The sequence below is a fragment of the Oncorhynchus clarkii genome, chromosome 28, assembly GCF_045791955.1.
Source record: "Oncorhynchus clarkii lewisi isolate Uvic-CL-2024 chromosome 28, UVic_Ocla_1.0, whole genome shotgun sequence".
In the NCBI taxonomy this organism is placed as follows: Eukaryota; Metazoa; Chordata; class Actinopteri; order Salmoniformes; family Salmonidae; genus Oncorhynchus; species Oncorhynchus clarkii.
The window spans coordinates 43,693,053-43,710,039 of record NC_092174.1 but is presented as its reverse complement, the minus strand read 5'-3'; the positions used below and the strand labels follow the sequence as shown (position 1 = coordinate 43,710,039).

Sequence of the window (16,987 nt, the reverse complement as noted above, 5' to 3'; positions counted from 1 at the left end):
TATCTTTCACCTGGATTCACCTGGTCAGTCTGTGTCATGGAAAGAGCAGGTGTTATTAATGTTTTGTACACTCACTGTATATATATTTATACTCCGGTCTCTGACATTGCTAGTTCTGTTATTTCTTAATTTTTCTGGATTATGTGTGTATAGTTTATTAATATTATTATTATTATTATTATCCTTACTGCTCTGATTGAGCTAGAAGCACAAGCATTTCGTAACACTCGCATTAACATCTGCTAACCATGTGTATGTGACAAATAAAATTTGATTTGATTTGATTTAAAAGCATAAACCTTGATTTGATTTAAATATGAATTTGTTTGGTCCAGTCTGACACAATGTTCAAACACAACGCTATCAACTCAATACATCACTTTTCAAACACAACGCTATCAACTCAATACATCACTTTTCAAACACAACGCTATCAACTCAATACATCACTTTTCAAACACAACGCTATCAACTCAATACATCGCTTTTCAAACACAACGCTATCAACTCAATACATCGCTTTTCAAACACAACGCTATCAACTCAATACATCACTTTTCAAACACAAGTATATCAACTCAATACATCGCTTTTCAAACACAACACTATCAACTCAATACATCACTTTTCAAACACAAGTATATCAACTCAATACATCACTTTTCAAACACAACGTTTTAACAATGATATTCTAACACAAGTACATGACATTTCAATCAGTCAGGTAGAAGAAAAAAACAAGCAACCAGCGTGACATTCCACATGTACTTTTCAGATTACTACTCTGTAGGTAAATACTTCAAAACAAGGATCTCCAGTTGGCGACACTCATATTCTTCATTATCTCTGGAGTGGGGTTTTTTTTTTTTTAATCCAGAAATGGACAGTATGCCTTTTTACTTAAAATAAATCTTTAAATCCTGTAAATACATGGTCACACTGACATGTTGGTTATCAGGTGATCAGGTGTGAATGAGTAAGCCACTGGATGTTTTTAGGTATGAATACAACACAAGCAGTGTTTGAGTTACTCTTTAGAAGTAATATTCATCTAATGTATAATCAGCGTTTATCAAAATCGTGCTAGCCTTATTTTTTTAAATCTTTATTTAACTAGGCAAGTCAGTTAAGAACAAATTCTTTTTTTTCAATGACGGCCTAGGAACAGTGGGTTAACTGCCTGTGTTCAGGGGCAGAACGACAGATTTGTACCTCGTCAGCTCGGGGATTTGAACTTGCAACCTTCCGGTTACTAGTCCAACGCTCTAACCACTAGGCTACCCTGCCGCTTATTTTAGTACAAGTAAAAAAACATTGACATATTGTGTCTCCTTAAAATAAAAACAGCCTGAATATGATCATCAACATTCACAGCCACACATTACATATAATCCTAATGGGATTAAAGACACAGTTGGAGATATGTTACAGTGACACCTACCCCAGCCAATCAGAATATACCACCAGAAGTACTTCCTCTCGGAGAAGAAGGAGACAGCCAATAGGGTGTGGACGTAGAGGCCTTCGACCAATAGCCAGAAGTAGCTGGTCATGATGCCGTACTGGAAGAAGACAACCCCTGCCTTACATCCCACCTACGGAGAGAGAGCACAGTATCAACATGGAAATTGCAGAATCGCATTAGTGGAAACGTTGGGGGTTATCAGGGCAGGCATGTGAATGGACAAAGCTATCGATAATGTGACAGCATTCATTCCTATGTGAAGACGCAATAGCGCATTGAAGTTAAATTAAGTCGGTTAGGATGGTGTTTTATGGAGAAATAACATGCGCAGTTTGAGCAACTCCAGGAAGTCATGTTGCAGGCTAGCTCACTGCTGCCCCCCTCTCATTGACTATTTCAAGTTGAAGGCCGACCGGGGTACTGCAGGCTGCCGTTATCATCTGAATTACCCTGATTACTTCTATGTGTGATTTTAAAATAATCGGTTCCAGGACATACATCTGGTGAATTAGAAGCAATTATTGGTACCATGATTGTCTTCTAAAAATGTTTTTATATGCACAAAGATTGCCATTTTTTCATTCACTTTAATGGATGCAGGCTAACAATGTCTGCAGTACCACGGTCGGTCTTGAACTTCCGTGGCTTCAATGAGAGGGGCCAGTCATTCTTCCCTGGTTTGAGTCATGTTGGGGACAATTTTAGGATTTTAGCTAACCATAACCCTTTTTCTAATCTTAACCGAATTATCTTGCGTAAATTCTCCTAACCTGCTACGAAAATTAACTTCTGCGAATCAAATCAAACTTTATTTGTCACACGCGCCCCGAATACAAGTGTAGACCGTACCGTGAAACGCTAACACTTCTTGTATTCAGCGTGTGACAAATAAAGGTTGATTTGATTTGCAAAAAGGGACTTTTCGTAGAAGGTTAGGAGAATTTACCCAAGAGAATTAAGGCACCTATCTACTCAAAGGCGGCAGATCTGCACGGGTTCTGAATAACATGATACTCCATGCGAGTTAGTCAGATGATTGAGAAGGAAAACCTTGATAACACATTTACAGCAACAACCTGGGGAATAGTTACAGGGGAAAGGAGGGGGGGATGAATGGGCCAATTAGGTGACTGTTTGAGGGCCAGTTTGGGAATTTAGCCAGGACACCCAGGTTAACAACCCTACCCTTATGATAAGTGTCATGGGATCTTTAGTGATCACAGACAGTCAGAACATCCATTTTAACATCCCTTCTGAAAGACAGCACCCTACACAGGGCAATCACTGCCCTGGGGCATTGGGATATTTGTTTCAGACCAGAGGAAATGGTGCCTTCTATTAGCCCTCCAACACCACTTCCAGCAGCATCTGGTCTCCCATCCAGGGATCAACCAGGACCAGCCCTGCTTAGCTGCAGAAGCAAGCCGGGCAGTGAGATGTAGGGTGGTGTGCTGCTGGGTTACTTTCACCATACACCAAATGTCACATTGTCTCAGTCTATTTATAAACATTCAATCCTTAGGTAATCAAACAATATACATTTCAAACTAACTGTCGTTCTATTAAACCAACACTGTAATGTTAGATTAGATAGTGGTTATGAGCTATCATAACGAGTTTACATGTCTCCTCTTTAAGCTGTTCCTGAGGGTCCCTCTTTATATACAACATGTCTCCCCTAACAGTTCTGTACAAGCTGTTTCTAATGGGCTGTCTACATGTCAGATTAGAGCAGTGTTTCTCAATCCTGGTCCTGGGGAGCCAAAGGGGTATACCTTTTTTTGTTATTGCCCTAGTATTCACATACTTGAATACTAATACTGGGGTGGCAGGTAGCCTATTGGTTAGAGCGTTAGCCTCGTAACCGAAAGGTTGCATGATCAAATACCCGAGCTGACAATGTAAAAAATCTGTCGTTCTGCCCCTGAACAAGGCAGTTAACCCACTGTTCCCCGGTAGGCCGTCATTGAAAAGTAGAATTTGTTCTTAACTGACTTGCCAAGTTTTAAAAAATCAACTCATCATCAAGCCTTTTGATTAGAATCAGGTGTGTGAGTTCTAAAACAATCACACAAAAAGTGTACCTCTTCGGGTCCCCAGGACCAGGATTGAGAAACACTGCATTAGATAGTGGTTCTTATGACTACGAAATATGGTGACTCTTGTATAGTTTCAACGTATGTCTTTTCTCCTGTAAAAGTCTTCTACAACTGTCTCCTAAAGGTTTGTCTTCAAACATGTCTTCTGTGAGGGTACCAGCTGTGTTTACCAGCCCTGTTAATGTACAGTATATATCATGGAGCAAGCACTCCACAGGAGGAAACTCTGCTCAGAGTGTCATTAAATACACAGCCAGCCGTTAAACAGCAAACCATCCGTCACACTTTAAGCTAATAAACATAGACCAAAGGTACTCACAGTGCCTTCAGAAAGTATTCATACCCCTTGACTTTATTCCACATTATGTTGTGTTACATCCTGTATAAAAAAAAAATGTATTCAATTGTGTTTTTTCACACAATTTATTTATTTTATCCTTTATTTAACTAGGCAAGTCAGTTAAGAACAAATTCTTATTTTCAATGACGGCCTAGGAACAGTGGGTTAACTGCCTGTTCAGGGGCAGAACGACAGATTTGTACCTTGTCAGCTTTGGGGTTTGAACTTGCAACCTTCCGGTTACTAGTCCAACGCTCTAAACACTAGGCTATCCTGCCGCCTCTACACTCTAACCACTAGGCTACCCTGCCCCATAATGACAAAGTGATTTTTTTTTTTTTCAAGTTGGTTGAAAATGACATTCAGAAATATCTCATTTACGTAAGCAATTCACAACTCTGAAAATATTTTGGGAATATTTTGATCCTGTACAGGCTTCCTTCTTTTCACTCTGTCATTTAGGTTAGTATTGTGGAGTAACTACAATGTTGTGGATCCATCAGTTTTCTGCTATCACAGCCATACAACTCTGTAACTGTTGGCCTCATGGTGAAATCCCTGAGTGGTTTCCTTCCTCTCCAGGATCTGATTTAGGAAGGGCGCCTGTATCTTTTCAGTAAGTGTGTGTATTGATACACCATCCGAAGTGTAATTAATAACTTTACCATATTCAAAAGGATATTCAATGTCTGTATTTTTTTTTTTTTTTTTACCAATCTACCAATAAGGTGTCCTTTTTTGCAAGGCATTGGAAAACATCCCTGGTCTTTGTGGTTGAATCTGTGTTTGAAATTCACTGTTTGACTGAGGGACCTTACATATATGTCACGACTTCCGCCTAAGTCGGGTCCTCTCCTTGTTCGGGCGGCGCTCAGCACTCGGCATCGCCGGTCTTCAAGCCATCATCGATCCACTTTTAATTTTTCCATGTGTTTTGTCTTGTTTTTCCTCACACCTGGTTTCAATTCCCTGAATCATTTGTTGTGTATTTAACCCTCTGTCCCCCCATGTCTTTGTGTGGGATTGTTTATTCTAAGTGCTTGTGCACGTGTTGTTTGGTGCGCAACGGGTTTTTGTACCCAATTATTCTTGTTATTTTTATGCCGTGGGTTTTGGTATTAAACTGCTCCGGCTATTACCAAGTTCTGCTCTCCTGCGTATGACTTCCCTGCCACCGATTACGCACCCCTTACAGAATCCCACAACAACTATATGTAGTCAGGAGGAGCGCGTCCGGGAGCATGCGGCGATGCTTCACTATCTCGGCGCCGCCATGGACCGTGTTGTCCAAACTATGGACCGCTGGGAGAGACAGGGAGTTCTTCCAGCACCTCCACCAGCACAGCCAGGATTTCCACTCCTCGCCCCCCCGTCCCAGTGGGATTCATCTCACCCTTCCCCGGGAGTGTGACGGGACAGCTGCACGCTGCCAGGGTTTCCTGTTACAGTTCGACCTCTACCTGGCTTCCATCCACCCGGCTCCTTCAGGTCTTGAGAAGGTGTCCGCCCTCGTCTCGTGCGTCTCTGGGAAAGCCTTGGAGTGGGCCAACGCCGTGTGGGGAGAAGGAGATTGAGGGAGGCTGGAGGATTTCCACCGCCGCATCCGGGCAGTCTTCGACCATCCACCCGAGGGTAGAGAGGCGGGTGAAAGTCTCTTCCATCTGAGGCAGGGGACAAGGAGCCATGGATTTTCGGACCCTGGCCGCCGGCTTGGGATGGAACGATAGGGCCCTGAACGATAGGGCCCACTATCGCTGCAGTTTGTGCGAGGACGCCGGGAGTTGGCCTGCAGGGACACCACCCTCATTTTCGACCAGCTGGTGGACTTGTCCATTCGGCTGGATAACCTGCTGGCCACCCGCGGACATCCAGATCGGGTTCTATCGTTCCCATTCCCCCAGCACCGCCGCTCCGGTATCCGTGGAGCTGGGAGGTGCTGTGCGTAGGGAGACTGGAGGAGGTTCCGGCTCGTGCACCACCTCTGGCCGCAGAGGTCACACTGCCGGTCGGTGCCGGGTTGGTTCCTCTGGGGATCGAGGCAGCAGGCAGGGCACTCTGGCGTCACCCCAGGTGAGTCGGCACACTTCTCACCCAGAGGCCTCTGTTGCACACATGTTTTTGTATGTTTCTTTCCCTGACTTTTCCCCGCATTCCCAGCATAAGGCGCTCATCGATACAGGCGAGGCTGGGAATTTTATAGACAGATCGTTCGCCCTTAGTTTAGGGATCCCCATTGTTCCCGTGGCTGTGCCCTTCCCCGTTCATGCCTTAGACAGTCGACCATTGGGGTCAGGGTTGATTAGGGAGGCCACCGCTCCTCTGGGTATGGTGATGCAGGGGGGTCACAAGGAGAGAATTAGTCTCTTCCTCATTGACTCACCTGCATTTCCCGTGGTGCTAGGCCGACCTTGGTTAGCTTGTCATGACCCCACTGTTTCTTGGCAATGGAGGGCTCTCACGGGGTGGTCGCGAGAGTGCTCTGGGAGGTGTTTAGGGCTTTCCGTTGGTGCTACTACGGTGGAAAGTCCAGACCAGGTCTCCACCGTGCGCATTCCCCCTGAATATGCCGATTTGGCTCTCGCCTTCTCCAAAAAGAAGGTGAAACAATTACCAGCTCATCGACGGGGCGATTGTGAGATAAATCTCCTGGTAGACGCTGCACTTTCCAGGAGTCACGTGTATCCCCTCTCACAGGCGGAGACGGAGGCTATGGAAACATCTGTCTCCGAATCCCTGCGTCAGGGTTACATTCGGTCCTCCACGTCACCCGCCTCCTCGAGTTTCTTTTTTGTGAAGAAGGAGGAGGGAGGTCTGCGCCCGTGTATTGACAACCCAGGCCTAAATCAGATCACGGTCATGTACAGTTACCCGTTACCTCTTATCTCCACGGCGATTGAGTCCATGCACGTGGCACGGTTCTTCACCAAATTAGATCTAAGGAGTGCTTACAACCTGGTGCGTATCCGGAAGGGAGACGAGTGGAAGATGGCGTTCAGTACAACATCAGGGCATTATGAGTACCTCATCATGCTGTACGAGTTGATGAATGCTCCATCAGTCTTCCAAGCCTTTGTAGACAAGATTTTCAGGGACCTGCACGGGCAGGGTGTAGTGGTGTATATTGATGACATTCTGATATACTCCGCTACACGCGCCGAGCATGTGTCCCTGGTGCACAGGGTGCTGGGTCGACTGTTGGAGTATGACCTGTACGTCAAGGCTGAGAAATGCCTGTTCTTCCAGCAGTCCGTCTTCTTCCTAGGGTACCGCATTTCAACCTCGGGGGTGGAGATGGAGAGTGACCGCATTTCAGCCGTGCGTAATTGAACGACTCCCACCACAGTAAAGGAAGTGCAGCGGTTCCTAGGGTTTGCCAATTAGGTTTATCTTGGGTTTTGGTCAGGTAGCGGCTCCCATTACCTCACTGCTGTAAGGGGGCCCGGTGCGTTAGCAGTGGTCGGCTGAGGCGGACAGGGCTTTTGGTCACCTGAGAGCTCTGTTTACCTCGGCTCCCGTGCTGGCGCATTTGGATCCCTCTTTGGCGTTCATAGTGGAGGTGGACGCGTCCGAGGCTGGGATTGGAGCCGTGCTCTCTCAGTGCTCGGGTACGCCACCGAAGCTCTGCCCCTGTGCCTTCTTTTCGAAGAAGCTCAGCACGGCGGAGCGAAACTATGACGTGGGGGACCGGGAGCTGTTGGCTGTCGTCAAGGCTCTGAAGGCATGGAGACATTGGCTTGAGGGGGCTAAACACCCTTTTCTCATCTGGACTGACCACCGCAATCTGGAGTACATCCGGCAGCGAGGAGACTGAACCCTCACCAGGCAAGGTGGCCATGTTTTTCACCAGCTTGGTTTTTTCCCTTTCCTACAAACCAGGTTCCCAAAACGTGAAAGCAGATACACTGTCCTGACTGTATGACACAGAGGAGCAGCCCATGGATCCCACTCCCATACTCCCGGCATCCTGCCTGGTGGCGCCGGTAGTGTGGGAGCTGGACGCGGACATTGAGCAGGCGTTACATGCAGAACCCGCTCCCCTCCTGTGTCCCACTGGGCGTCTGTACGTTCCGTCTGCTGTCTGTGACCGGTTGATCTATTGGGCCCACACGTCACCCTCTGGTCATCCTGGGATCGGTCGGAAGGTGCGCTGTTTGGTTGGGAAGTACTGGTGGCCTACCTTGGCCAAGGACGTAAGGGTTTATGTTTCCTCCTGCTCGGTGTGCACCCAGTGTAAGGCTCCTAGGCACCTGCCCAGAGGGAAGCTACACCCCTTACCAGTTCCACAGCGGCCTTGGTCGCATCTTTCGGTGGATTTTTTTACAGTCCTCCCCTCCTCACAGGGAAACACCACGATCCTGGTCGTTGTGGATCGGTTCTCTAAGTCCTGCCATCTCCCCCCTCTGCCCGGTCTCCCTACGGCCCTACAGATTGTGGAGGCCTTGTTTACGCACGTCTTCCGGCACGTCTTCCGGCACTACGGGGTGCCTGAGGATATAGTGTCTGATCGAGGGCCCCAGTTCACTTTGAGGGTCTGGAGGGCGTTCATGGAACGTCTGGGGGTCTCGATGAGCCTTACCTCAGGGTTTCATCCCGAGAGGAATGGTCAGGTGGAGAGAGTGAACCAGGATGTGGGCAGGTTTCTGAGGTCGTATTGCCAGGATCGGCCGGGGACTGGGCAGCGTTTATGCCGTAGGTCGAAATGGCCCAGAACTCGCTCCGCCACTCCTCAACTAACCTCTCCCGCTTCCAGTGCGTACTGGGGTACCAGCCGGTTCTGGCGCCTTGGCATCAGAGTCAGATCGAGGCTCCTGCAGTGGACAACTAGTTCAGGCGCGTAGAGGAGACTTGGGACGCCGCCCATGTTCACCTCCAGAAGGCCGTGCTGTGCCAGAAAGCCAGCACAGACCGTCACCGCAGTGAGGCCCCGGTGTTCGCACCGGGGGACCGGGTCTGCGTCTCGACCCTCCACCTGCTCCTCCACCTGCCCTGCCGGAAGCTGGGTCTGCGGTTTGTGGGGCCATTTAAAGTCCTGAGGAGAGTGAATGAGGTTTTACAGGTTACAGCTTCCCCCTGATTACCATATTAACTCCTCGTTCCATGTGTCTCTCTTCAGGCCGGTGGTGGCTGGTCCGCTCCAGGAGTCTGAGGTGCGGGAGGTTCCTCCGCCCCCTCTGGACATCGAGGGGCCCCGGCGTACTCCGTTCGCTCTATCCTGGATTTGAGGCGTCGGGGTCAGTATCTCGTGTAGTGGTATGGGTACTGGGTTCCCGGTGTAGGACGTGGTGGACCATTCAATGCTGCGGGATAGTGCGGGAGCCGATGCTGCGGGAGGGTGGTGTACTGTCATGACTTCCGCCGAAGTCGGGTCCTCTCCTTGTTTGCGCGGCGCTCGGTGGTCGGCGTCGCCGGTCTTCTAGCCATCATTGATCCACTTTTCATTTTCCATGGGTTTTGTCTTGTTTTTCCCTCACACCTGGTTTCAATTCCCTCAATCATTTGTTGTGTATTTAACACTCTGTTCCCCCCATGTCTTTATGTGGGATTGTTTATTCTAAGTGCTTGTGCACGTGTTGTTTGGTGCGCAATGGGTTTTTGTACCCAATTATTCTTGTTATTTTTACGCCGTCGGTTTTGCTATTAAACTGCTCCGGCTATTACCAAGTTCTGCTCTCCTGCGTATGACTTCCCTGCCACTGATTATACAATATATTTGACTCACAAAATGAGTCCTTGCAACTTATTTTGTGACTTGTTAAGCAAATGTTTACTCCTGAACATATTTAGCTTGCCATAACAAAGGCGTTGAATACTCATTTTTTATTTTAATCTGTCAACAAAAATGTCTAAAAACATAATTCCACTTTGACATTAAGGTGTATTGTGTAGGCCAGTGACAAAAATGTTTTATCTTAATTTAATCCAATTTAAATTAAGGCTGTAACACAACAAAACGTGGAAAGAGTCAAGGGGTGTGAATACTTTCTGAAGGTACTGTATGTATGACAAAACCTAGCCTTGCCGCCAGCCACGACCTCGCAGATCTGAGAGGATTGTATGAGTGGAATCATTAAGGATTACACCCATTCTGAGAGCAAGCCTGCATTTATAAATTCTGTGTATATATCCCTCCAATCCCAGAACACCTAGTTGCTAGGAAGCAGATAGTCGGCAGGGGGGCTAGGGAATCGATTTAGTTCATTCAGAATATACTGTATGTGGTTCTAGTCCCTTTTTCATTCAACATAAGACAACACTAGTATGGTTAAGAGTTAATTAGTTCTTCTGGATTTGCAGCTGTTGCAGAGTTTACTGACTACACTTGTAAAACGTTCAATGTGATTCAAAGCCAAGCCAGCCCTCCTCTGTCTCTCAGCCAGGCAGCTCACCTCACCGCTAGTCACTTCTGAGTGTTTAGCAAACAGGAACTCTCCCTAACATCCTGTTACATGACTTCATTAGGGAACACTCTCCAAAGAGTCGACAAACACTGTTACACCCTGTATGCTATAAACGAGGCCTGGAAAGCAACGCTCAACTCAAAACTAAACCCAGGAAGGAACACAAAGCTTTAAAGGCAACAGCACTCTGTTTGAGTAATGAATCAAATGAGAGGGAGGGAGAGAGAGAGAGAGAGAGAGAGAGAGAGAGAGAGAGAGAGAGAGAGAGAGAGAGAGAGAGAGAGAGAGAGAGAGAGAGAGAGAGAGAGAGGAGAGAGAGAGAGAAAGAAAGAGGGAAAGAGAGAGAGAGAGAGAGAGAGAGAGAGAGAGAGAGAGAGGGAGCGAGAGAGAGAGAGCGAGAGAGGGGGAGAGAGAGAGAGAGAGAGAGGGAGAGAGAGAGAGAGAGAGAGAGAGAGAGAGAGAGAGAGAGAGAGAGAGAGAGAAAGGGAGAAGGAGAGAGGGAGAGAGAGAAAGAAAGAGGGAAAGAGAGAGGGAGCGAGAGAGAGAGAGTGAGAGAGAGAGAGTGAGAGAGAGAGAGAGGGAGCGAGAGAGAGAGAGAGAGAGAGGGGGAGAGAGAGAGAGAGAGAGGAGAAAGAGGGAGAGAGAGAGAGAGAGAGAGGGAGAGAGAGAGAGAGAGAGAGAGTGAGAGAGAGAGAGGGAGCGAGAGAGAGAGAGAGAGGGAGAGAGAGAAAGAAAGAGGGAAAGAGAGAGTGAGAGGGAAAGAGAGAGGGAGAGAGAGAGAGAGGGGGAGAAAGAGAGAGAGAGGGGGGAAAGAGGGAGAGAGAGAGAGAGAGAGAGAGAGAGAGAGAGAGAGAGGGAAAGAAAGAGAGAGATAGAGGCTTGTGACAGCTGACTGGGGCCTCTAAGACAGGCATGTTAACATATTGTTGCATTTTTTTCACCTTTATTTAACCAGGTAGACTAGTTGAGAACAAGTTCTCATTTGCAATTGTGACCTGGCCAAGATAAAGCATAGAAATTCGACACATACAACCACATAGAGTTACATATGGAATAAACTAAACATACAGTCAATAATACAATAGAAAAAAGGAAACAAAAAGTCTATATACAGTGAGTGCAAATGACATAAGATAAGGGAGTTAAGGCAATAAATAGGCCATGGTGGCGAAGTAATTACAATATGGCAATTAAACACTGGAATGGTAGGATGTGCAGACGATGAATGTGAGATACTGGGGTGCAAAGGAGCAAGATACAAAAAATAAATACAGTATGGGGATGAGGTAGATAGATGGGCTGTTTACAGATGGGGTATGTACAGGTGCAGTGATCTGTGAGCTGCTCTGACAGCTGGTGCTTAAAGCTAGTGAGGGAGATATGTAATCAATAATCAAGGAAAGTATCCAACAAACAAGTGTTTACATTCTAGCCCCTCCCTCTAAACAAGGTGAAGCATTCTGTCCTGACTGTGTTGTTGAACCCCTCCCTCTAAACCAGGTATAAGCATTCTGTCCTTACTGTGTTGTTGAACCCCTCCCTCTAAACAAGGTGAATCATTCTGTCCTGACTGTGTTGTTGAACCCCTCCCTCTAAACAAGGTGAAGCATTCTGTCCTGACTGTGTTGTTGAACCCCTCCCTCTAAACAAGGTGAATCATTCTGTCCTGACTGTGTTGTTGAACCCCTCCCTCTAAACAAGGTGAAGCATTCTGTCCTGACTGTGTTGTTGAACCCCTCCCTCTAAACAAGGTGAAGCATTCTGTCCTGACTGTGTTGTTGAACCCCTCCCTCTAAACAAGGTGAAGCATTCTGTCCTTACTGTGTTGTTGAACCCCTCCCTCTAAACAAGGTGAATCATTCTGTCCTGACTGTGTTGTTGAACCCCTCCCTCTAAACAAGGTGAAGCATTCTGTCCTGACTGTGTTGTTGAACCCCTCCCTCTAAACAAGGTGAAGCATTCTGTCCTGACTGTGTTGTTGAACCCCTCCCTCTAAACAAGGTGAAGCATTCTGTCCTTACTGTGTTGTTGAACCCCTCCCTCTAAACAAGGTGAAGCATTCTGTCCTGACTGTGTTGTTGAACCCCTCCCTCTAAACAAGGTGAAGCATTCTGTCCTTACTGTGTTGTTGAACCCCTCCCTCTAAACAAGGTGAAGCATTCTGTCCTGACTGTGTTGTTGAACCCCTCCCTCTAAACAAGGTGAAGCATTCTGTCCTTACTGTGTTGTTGAACCCCTCCCTCTAAACAAGGTGAAGCATTCTGTCCTGACTGTGTTGTTGAACCCCTCCCTCTAAACAAGGTGAAGCATTCTGTCCTGACTGTGTTGTTGAACCCCTCCCTCTAAACAAGGTGAAGCATTCTGTCCTGACTGTGTTGTTGAACCCCTCCCTCTAAACAAGGTGAAGCATTCTGTCCTGACTGTGTTGTTGAACCCCTCCCTCTAAACAAGGTGAAGCATTCTGTCCTGACTGTGTTGTTGAACCCCTCCCTCTAAACAAGGTGAAGCATTCTGTCCTGACTGTGTTGTTGAACCCCTCCCTCTAAACAAGGTGAAGCATTCTGTCCTGACTGTGTTGTTGAACCCCTCCCTCTAAACAAGGTGAAGCATTCTGTCCTTACTGTGTTGTTGAACCCCTCCCTCTAAACAAGGTGAAGCATTCTGTCCTGACTGTGTTGTTGAACCCCTCCCTCTAAACAAGGTGAAGCATTCTGTCCTTACTGTGTTGTTGAACCCCTCCCTCTAAACAAGGTGAAGCATTCTGTCCTGACTGTGTTGTTGAACCCCTCCCTCTAAACAAGGTGAAGCATTCTGTCCTTACTCAGGGTACGTAGACTACTTTCAAGTATTTAAGTTGAGCAGCTTAAGTATTAGACATGTACAAAGTTGACCCAGGTCTCTATGGTAACAAGTAGCACAACAAAACAGCATGGACTCACAGTTTCAGGTTGACAGTCGGACTCCGCGACCTCGTATAAAACCACATCTTTGATGAAGACGGCAATGGCTTTCAGTATAAACGCCACAAACAGGTTCATGTGGATGTAGTTTCTGGTGCAGTGCAACTTCCTGTTGAACATTACAAAATGTACATATCAGTTTATAGCAGTTATAATCACATTTATTTGATCATGTCATCCTATTTTATTTCCTTTTAAAATTTATTATTACAGGACTACATTTTTGACAGGCGTTTTACAACAAATCTGCCCTACCAAGGTAAAAAGGGCAATAACTGCTCATTTGGTCGAAAATGAGTTAATGTCATTTTTTTTTGTTGATACATGCTTGATCATGTGGACAAGTATCCTGCCTCTATTGTATTGTGTTTTTGGAGAAAATAGGAGGTCATGTTAGCCAGTAACTGTATAAAGTTACTGTGAAACCAAGGTAAATAAAAAGCAATTCCTCTCAGTTAAACGCTATGAGCAGTTACTGCATTTTTGCTTGGTTGGACAGTATAGTACTACCACCGTGACCAAACATTTCCCAAACGAAGGTATTAAGGAATTATTTGATAATGTAGCATGTTCGTCATGCTTCTCCTCCTGTTCTTTGTGTCTTCGGAAGCATACGAATGGAATACCACCTCTGAGTAACATTTCCCAAACCACTTATTATATTGTACATTTGATAATACCTTGTCCTGTTTATTCCCTTCAATACTACCACTGTGACTAACATTTCCCAGACTTAAGTCTTCATGATGGCAAATATTGTATTGCAGATCGGGGTTAAAACTATAAGAGCCTCTAATAGAAGTGATGATGAGATTGGGGTTCAAACTATAAGAAGCTATAACAGAAGTGACAATCAGATTTGGGTTAAAATGATCAGAGCATAGTGGGTGTAATAGTGTGGTGACAGACAAGGCAACTTCCCCTGTTGTCAGAGTATTGTGTCACAATGTGTACTGTATATAAACAACACTGTGTTCCGTACACCTGTGATGCTCTGACTCTCCAAACTGTTGCTCAGGCCAGAAATATGCTAGTTAGTGGCCTCTGCCATCGCATCGTAAGACCGCTTGGAGTAAACACATCACTCACTGTTTACCAAGACACACACACACACACACACACACACACACACACACACACACACACACACACACACACACACACACACACACACACACACACACACACACACACACACACACACACACACACACACACACACACAGTTAAATGAAGTGTGTGATGCTTTAAAAGGCCTACTGGGAGGCCAGGCCACTTAACATTTAATTAATGATCAGAACTCTGTCATTCTCTGTCTTCCTCTCCCCCCCTCCTCAACCCTCCTCTTACCCTTCCTCTCACCCCTCCTCTCACCCTTCCTCTCAGTGTGTGAGTGTCTTTGTGCGTGTACCACAGGATCACTTACAGTAGTGAAGTTTATGACAGGATATGTCCTTTTGTTAACCACTCCAGTGTGTTTGAGAGATGGTGCAACGACACATTATGGCATTTAGAAAACCTGTTCTATCCAGGTGTCTTAGTGTTAAATGGGGTGTAGAATACACCATAAAATCATCATCAAACTGACCGAAAGGACATACTGTGCAATGCAGCCTGTGTAGGAGAGGCAGGGGCTATCGGCACAAAGCTTGAATGAGCTAGCTGTAAGTGATTCTTCTGAATAACGTCGTGCCATAACTAAGGGATAAACGCACCTGTTCTGTACATTAATAATGGACGATGCAAGGTAGTGTAGAGAACGGAGGTGTTTATCCTGCTTATACTACAGTAATGTAGAGAACGGAGGTGTTTATCCCATTTATACCACAGTAATGTAGAGAACGGAGGTGTTTATCTCATTTATACCACAGTAATGTAGTGAACGGAGGTGTTTATCCTGCTTATACTACAGTAATGTAGAGAACGGAGGTGTTTATCCCATTTATACCACAGTAATGTAGAGAACGGAGGTGTTTATCCCATTTATACCACAGTAATGTAGAGAACGGAGGTGTTTATCCCATTTATACCACAGTAATGTAGAGAACGGAGGTGTTTATCCCATTTATACCACAGTAATGTAGAGAACGGAGGTGTTTATCCCATTTATACCACAGTAATGTAGAGAACGGAGGTGTTTATCCTGCTTATACTACAGTAATGTAGTGAACGGAGATGTTTATCCCATTTATACCACAGTAATGTAGAGAACGGAGGTGTTTATCCCATTTATACCACAGTAATGTAGAGAACGGAGGTGTTTATCCTGCTTATACTACAGTAATGTAGTGAACGGAGGTGTTTTTCCTGATTATAATACAGTAATGTAGAGAACGGAGGTGTTTATCCCATTTATACCACAGTAATGTAGAGAACGGAGGTGTTTATCCCATTTATACCACAGTAATGTAGAGAACGGAGGTGTTTATCCTGCTTATACTACAGTAATGTAGAGAACGGAGGTGTTTATCCCATTTATACCACAGTTGCCAAAGAAAACAATACTAACATTTGTTTGTTGGTGGTTTCATTTATATAAGGAAATTCATGCTCTCTCATCTTTTGGTTGATAGCCTTCAGTTCGCTTAGTTTGATATTTATAGACGTGACCCAGTCATTATTCTGATATTTATAGACGTGACCCAGTCATTATTCTGATATCTATAGACGTGACCCAGTCATTATTCTGATATCTATAGACGTGACCCAGTCATTATTCTGATATTTATAGGCGTGACCCAGTCATTATTCTGATATCTATAGACGTGACCCAGTCATTATTCTGATATCTATAGACGTGACCCAGTCATTATTCTGATATTTATAGACGTGACCCAGTCATTATTCTGATATCTATAGACGTGACCCAGTCATTATTCTGATATCTATAGACGTGACCCAGTCATTATTCTGATATCTATAGACGTGACCCAGTCATTATTCTGATATTTATAGGCGTGACCCAGTCATTATTCTGATATCTATAGACGTGACCCAGTCATTATTCTGATATCTATAGACGTGACCCAGTCATTATTCTGATATTTATAGACGTGACCCAGTCATTATTCTGATATCTATAGACGTGACCCAGTCATTATTCTGATATCTATAGACGTGACCCAGTCATTATTCTGATATCTATAGACGTGACCCAGTCATTATGCTGATATCTATAGACGTGACCCAGTCATTATGCTGATATCTATAGACGTGACCCAGTCATTATGCTGATATCTATAGACGTGACCCAGTCATTATGCTGATATCTATAGACGTGACCCAGTCATTATGCTGATATCTATAGACGTGACCCAGTCATTATTCTGATATTTATAGACGTGACCCAGTCATTATTCTGATATCTATAGACGTGACCCAGTCATTATGCTGATATCTATAGACGTGACCCAGTACTTAGTTTGACATTTATGGAAGTGACCCAGTCATTATTCTGATATCTATAGACGTGACCCAGTACTTAGTTTGACATTTATGGAAGTGACCCAGTCATTATTCTGATATCTATAGACGTGACCCAGTACTTAGTTTGACATTTATGGAAGTGACCCAGTCATTATTCTGATATCTATAGACGTGACCCAGTACTTAGTTTGACATTTATGGAAGTGACCCAGTCATTATTCTGATATCTATAGACGTGACCCAGTCATTATTCTGATATCTATAGACGTGACCCAGTACTTAGTTTGACATTTATGGAA

General features: G+C 45.3%; 1 protein-coding gene across 2 annotated transcripts in view; it reads right to left on the bottom strand.

Moving 5' to 3' along the window:
- The window catches only part of LOC139386849 (vasoactive intestinal polypeptide receptor-like), a 107,839-nt gene that overhangs the window by 24,589 nt on the left and 66,263 nt on the right, over positions 1-16,987 (bottom strand). For both annotated transcript variants that reach the window (XR_011629103.1, XM_071132704.1), the window contains exons 6-7: positions 13,242-13,371; positions 1,442-1,595 (exon numbers count right to left, since the gene is read on the bottom strand). Coding sequence is in view for 1 of the 2 variants with exons in the window: in XM_071132704.1 (XP_070988805.1) it covers positions 1,442-1,595; positions 13,242-13,371 (284 nt within the window). In the remaining variant the exon portion in view is untranslated. The remainder of the gene's footprint in view (positions 1-1,441; positions 1,596-13,241; positions 13,372-16,987) is intronic.